Source organism: Antrostomus carolinensis, unplaced genomic scaffold (assembly GCF_000700745.2).
Source record: "Antrostomus carolinensis isolate BGI_N321 unplaced genomic scaffold, ASM70074v2 scaffold19186, whole genome shotgun sequence".
Taxonomy (NCBI): Eukaryota; Metazoa; Chordata; class Aves; order Caprimulgiformes; family Caprimulgidae; genus Antrostomus; species Antrostomus carolinensis.
In genome coordinates this window covers 38,855-45,174 of record NW_010320001.1, presented here as the reverse complement: position 1 = coordinate 45,174, position 6,320 = coordinate 38,855, and the positions used below count along the sequence as shown (strand labels likewise).

The window sequence follows — 6,320 nt, the reverse complement described above, 5'->3', positions numbered from 1 at the left end:
TTTTTTTTTTTTTTTTAAACTCTTGAGTCTGTGTCATGCACTTGAGACCCCATGATCCATTATCTAGGGGGAATTGTACAATTTAGATGATCATCCAGCTGTTCCATGTAGGTTAACGTAGCAGATCTGTGGTATTTCTCTTTCTGAAGTAAAGCAAGATTAGCTTTTTCTGACAAACTAATTTGGAAGGGAATTTTCTCATGTACACAGTGATAGTACAGGAATTGGGAGACCTAATTACTTGTTCTTGAACTGGTGTGCATGCTTTATCCATTTTCAGTTCTAGTTATAGTAAAACAAGCTGATCTTCCGGATTGTATTGTATTATGAATTTTAAAGAACCTTGCTATAGGTAGATATCATTACATTCCTGTTTCTGAAAAGATCTATTATCAGCTTAACTCAGAACTTATAATAAAAGCATCTCGGGTTGCTCCTAGTCAGGACTGTAATTAACTGAATAAGTGAAGACCACTTATAATCAAGTTTCACTGAAAATACTATTTTGACTTGAGTGCTTAGTTGCTAGTATGAAGCTCTGAACTGATTTTAATGTCGTGTAATTCTGAAACTAAGTAGTCCCGTGAGTATCTCTGATATCGAGGCCCTGGGGAAGAGGTGGGCAAATACAAGGGGTTCTTAACTCTTAACATTCTTTCCCCAAATCAACTTGTGTTTGGATCTGCAGGGGTAATTAAAAGCCTTACTGTCAGCTTAAAAATTATGGTGTAATCTCTCAGAAAGCTTTTTTTCTGCATTACTTTTTTCTTAGAAGCAGATTTTATTGATGGTGCCATGGTTCTCTGGTCACAAACATTTTCTGGTTGTACACACTTTATGACTGTTTGCATTTCATTTAATGTAGAAGGATACAAGATAAATTGTATTGCAACCTCTTCTCCAGTTGTAAAATTCTAAACCACGTTATCTCCCAATTTTTTTGGTAGGGTTATGTTTTAAGTTCTATTGAAGGTCGTGTCGCAGTGGAATATTTGGATCCGAGTCCAGAAATCCAGAAGAAGAAATACGCGTTCAAATGTCACCGTTTGAAGGAAAACAACATTGAGCAGATTTATCCAGTTAACGCTATTTCTTTCCATAACGTCCACAACACGTTTGCTACAGGTAGAGTAGATACTTGATTTCCTTGTAACACTTGTATCAATTCCTTTAGTTTTGATTTGAACAGCTCAGCTTTTATTTCATAAGCCTTTACTTTTTAAGCATTTAAATCTTCAATGAGCAGAGTTTTTAAGTTATTTGATACAGTGAGAGTTAATGTTTTTAACAGGGGTTTGGGGAAATACTCGTTGTGCTCTTTACTGAATTATGTAACTCTGTACAACCCTGTGTTTTTCCTGATACAATAATTCCAGGTAATTTCCTCTTTTAATTTTTTCTTTTTTCCTTTTGCTGTATTTTTTTTTTTTCAGTCTTACCATTCACCTATTAGGTTCCTGCTCCAGCAGGGGGATTGGACTGGATGATCTTTTGAGGTCCCTTCCAATCCCTAATATTCTGTGATTCTGTGATTTACAAATGGCTTTTTAAAAATTAATTTTCAGGAGGTTCTGATGGATTTGTAAACATTTGGGATCCGTTTAATAAGAAGAGACTGTGTCAGTTCCATCGGTACCCCACAAGCATAGCATCACTTGCCTTCAGCAATGATGGAACTACTCTTGCAATAGCTTCTTCCTATATGTATGAAATGGATGACATCGAACATCCCGAAGATGGTATCTATATTCGCCAAGTGACAGATGCAGAAACGAAACCTAAGTGAGTACGCTTCACCTGTGTTTGAGCCTTTCTCAGCCATTCATCCCCAGATTTATTAATTTTCCTAAATTCATGAATAGCTTTGTTGATGCCAGCAGATAGTGCAGCTTGACTGTAGGGTTGGGTTTGATTTTATCTTGTTCGCCCAAGCTTTCAATATCCGTAGGTTGATAGACGGCTGATGGATAAAATTGTGCCTAGTTGTTTAGTAGGAGAAGAATGTCAAACCCTTATCCTTTTTTTGAATAGGTGCTATTATATGAAGCTGTGGAGTTATTGCTAGCTCGTTGCTTCAAGAATTAAGTGAAGAATTCAAGAATAATTTATTTGAGTAAATGTTACTGTGTTTGGTTTATTTAAAACTTGGAATTAATGAAATCTTTACACACTGAGTATGCATCCAGCTGTCACAGCCAGAAGTGAATCTAGATACCGTGCCAGGAAGGTTGTGTAAAATCAAGGAACAGCTTTCTCAGTTCCCATGTGTTGGGAGTTTGCTGCAGCCCTCTGATAACACACTTTTTCTATCATTGTTGCTGTCAAAATGGGGCAAACTGATTGATGGAGGTAAAAGGTTTCTGTTAAGCTGTCTCTGGCATGAATGTTACACAGAAAAATTGCCGTCACGGTGCGGAATTGCACTGCTCTTCATTACACCAGCACGGGAGCAGTTGTTTTTATTTTCAAATTCCTGTGGTTTGTCACTGCTATTTTTTTTTTTCCTAGTACTCAAACTGTCTTACACTTTATCAGGTTGTCTCCATGATTTAATATCTAACGGGCTGCCTAAATAGACACACATAAGTGATCAAAGTTCTTGAGTTTAAAACCTCAAGACCTTCCCCCTCCTCTTTTAAGTGACTTGTATATTGCTTCAGAGCAGCCATTTTATCGCTGTGGAGACGTGAGGTGGAAGTTACAGAAGAATAAATACACTCTCTCTCACTTGGAGATGTTTGTTTTAAAATAATTTTCTTACTCATGATAAAATAAAACCAGAACTATTTCAGTATTTATTTCTGGTGCTTCTTCAAGTTAAAAAAAAAAAATAAAAAAATCCAAAGATGATAATTCACATTTATTTTTAAAATCAGGTTGTACTTGTTACATACATTTGAGAGGGTTTAAAGAGAAAAAAAAAAAAGGTGATAAAAGAATACTTGCTGCTATTGGTCTTGTCATAATAAGAGCTGCTTTCAGTTATTTTTGTTCATTGCTAGTTATGGTTGCTAATTCTGTAGAAGCTTCGTTCTGCCGTATGAGGAGGTTAATCTACAATTAAACAATATTTCCTCTTGGCCCTCCATTATTTTCTGAAACAGATGGTTCATCATTTCCTGGGCTGTTAAACACAGCGAGGTTAAGGTTAGACTCTTGGGAATCAGCTAGTTTTGAATCTTATTAGGCTGTAGAAGGAAAACTAATAAGAATACTCCTTAATATCATTTTGTGACTGTAAACAATTATTTATTAGCAAACAATTGATCCCAGAAGGGCAAATTGTTTGAGTCAGTAATGAGCTGAGAAAAGACAGAGCATATCTGTGTATTTGGAAAATAATTGTAACGTAATTGCAATGCATTTAGACAGGCATCTTTTTGGACCTGTTTCTATCTTTAAATGAATTTCTGAAAACATTAACAAGGTTTATCTGCCTTTCTGACATTTACAAGTTGCTCGTGCCAACCTTGGGGCACTAAGAATGATGTGTATATTTTAATGTTACAGTAGTGTGAGTCATCTCTGGTTTATTCTAAAAATAAGTTACTTGAGACAGAAGACTAATAGTTCTTTCATAGTCAGCTTTTTGCATATTAATTTGAATCACTTAGCATTTCTGCACGCTGTGTTCTTAAATGCATCAAGAGGGTGCCATATTACACAAAGAAAACTTGGCAAGATCAGCTTTTTGACCACTAAATTGTTACGTATCGTGTCTTGATACAAGTGAAAACAAGTCTTTCTGCACATTTCTGCTTTTATAGAATGATGCATGTTTTACCTGCTTTTGATTACTCTAAATATTGCTTGCTGAAATACAGTTTATTTATTTCAGGTCTACTTAGACTTCTGGTGATACTTCTTCTCTACAAGAGGTGCCCACCTGTTCCTAACAAGGCAAAACTAAACCAGTAGAAGTGAGAAGAACAATCTTTGTACCGATGTTGTTTTTAACTGAGACAGATTTGTTTGTATATTGTAGTATGTCTTCATCTGTCCTTACTTGCCTGCTTATAATGTTAGTGAAACTATTTTCTTTATCTGTTTATCTGCTGTCTGTAGCTAAATTAGTTCAGTCTTGTAGCCAACTTTGCATATAACCTTTATAAAAATACATTTTTTTAGTATCTAATTTTGAAAACTGCAAGCTGTCTCATAGTTGTTCAATAAATATCCGTAGTTTTTTTGAAAACAAGTGCTTTGTGTAACAACCTTTACTGTTTGTGAAACAAACCTTAAGACCAAACCTTTGAGTTGCAAGAATTCTTGAGTTCTAGATCTTCCTGATGGAATATTTCTCTTTCCTCTTTTTCTAATGAGATGAAGTGGGAATTTCTTCATTACCCCAGGATGTTGGCTCTCCAGGCAATGTTTTCACAGGGTTGTGGAAGCCTGAAGTTGTATTAGGTGGGCTTGTTTGTCTCAACAACTTGATCATTACTGGAGAACAGTTAACTGTTTCTGGAGGGAAGAACTTGAATGTGTGGTACTCTGGGGGTTTTTGTTTGTTTTTTTTTCAGCTACTACCTAAAAACCTAAAATTAATGATGCTTGGGAAGAATTGAGGGTAGAGGGGAGGAAATGTAGAGTTTCAGCCTACAGCTGAGTGATCTGTTCCAAGTTTGGAGATCTGACCTGGCAGACCAGATTTTATGGAAGAAAAGGTAGAAAAGAAGAGTTTCCCCAGAGTGGAAATGTCATTCTGGCCACAAAACCCCATGAAAATATGTTGTTTCTCTGAATGTCTCATTTGCTTTATTACCAGTAGGTAAGAAGTCTAATCTGTAATCAAATTTTGTGGCAGCCTCTTGAGGATTTTGGAGTGGGGGGTGGGTGTGAGAAGATGCTTGAACATGGACAAATTAAACATTTCTTGGGAGAGCAGTATTAGAAAACCAACTCAGACACTGTGTGCTTGTTTTTTCTAAACAGGAATGTAGATCTGATCAACAGACTAAACCTGAAAATCCATCTTTTGATAAAAAGAGTATATTCAATGTTGCACATTCCTGACTGGTTTGTGGAAATAAATATAAAAGCTTCTGATTAGTAAAAGTAATCAGTAAAATCTAACTCACCCAACTCTGTTTGCAGAACAGACTGTCCAGCTGCTCGTGTCGGGTGTTTGGGAAGTACTTGAGTATCTTAAGTATTCACTGTGTAGTGTAAGGAGGGACAGAACAAAACTTATCAAAGATGATTTAAGTTGTGGGTATTTTGGAGTGGTGATTGGATTCATACTTTCCTCCCAATTTCTGTTCTGAGTTATCAGTGCCTGCGTAGCCAGTGGGAGGATTTTATTACCTTTAAGAAAACAAACTTGCTGCCAACAGAAACAGTAACCGATCGTTCCAAAGAAGGTGGTGATGGAGAGGAAGCTGGGCTCTGTGTGTGCAGGAAGCTAACAAACTTGAGCTGTTATCAGAGATAGTAAATGAGTTAAATGTGGAATACTTTATAATTTGTCACGAGCTAGATAGGCGTTCTTTGATAACACAAGCTGGTTTTGATGGGTTTGAAAGAAAATAAAGATCTTCCTGAATTAAACATGAATAAGGCCCTCACTGCAGTGGCATCCAGCCTCTGTTCTGATAGACCTGCCTCCTCATCCCTGTTTCTTCACATTTTAATTGGCTTTTTTGCATTGAGGGTACATGACTCTGATGTTGGGCAAAGGTTGAATTTTTGGCATCAGCTTAGGAAGAGATAACACCTTGGTGTTTGGGTTGGGGTTTTTTTTTGTTTGTTTGTTTTGTTTGTTTGTTTTGTCTTTATGGGTTTTTTTTTGAGGAATGAGTTGATAAATAAGGATAAATGGAGCCTAAACATGGGAACCAAAGGTTTCTGTGAAAATGACTAGTACAGAAATAGTAAGCAAAATTCCTGGTTTGAGGGATGGCTGTAGATTGGGACAGTGAACTTTGTGTTAGGAACACTGTCGAGTGTTCCAGGGTCCCAGACCACAATGTGTATGTGTGTGCAGGTTTAAATACATACATATTTGCAGAGCAAACATACAAAATGTCTGTTGTTTCTCCATCTCTTCTCAGCTGAGAATATAATATTACAAAATACAAGCTTGAGCCCACAGAAAAATAAATTACTCTGTCGTTACCTAGAAGCACAACAGCGACCCTGCTTGTGGAGAGAGCCCTGAAGTGAGGATGGGTCCAAATAAATAACGTGTGAAGGCAGAAATACGCTGAGACTTGCAAAAAGGTGGCTTAGTGGTGATGTGGAGAAAGGAACATGGGAAATGGAGAGAGGATAGAGTGGGGAGTTGCAGGGGTAGAGCTGTGGGGGACAAAATGAAATAA

General features: G+C 36.9%; 1 protein-coding gene across 1 annotated transcript; it reads left to right on the top strand.

The window, feature by feature from the left end:
• Positions 1–947: 947 nt before the first annotated feature.
• Positions 948–1,786, top strand: LOC104526115 (mitotic checkpoint protein BUB3; the record flags this gene model as incomplete). The annotated part of the gene is made up of 2 exons (XM_010169480.1): positions 948–1,125; positions 1,566–1,786. Coding segments are annotated over 2 exons (399 nt in total), but the record flags the coding sequence as incomplete, so codon positions are not given.
• Between the last annotated feature and the right edge of the window lie 4,534 nt (positions 1,787–6,320).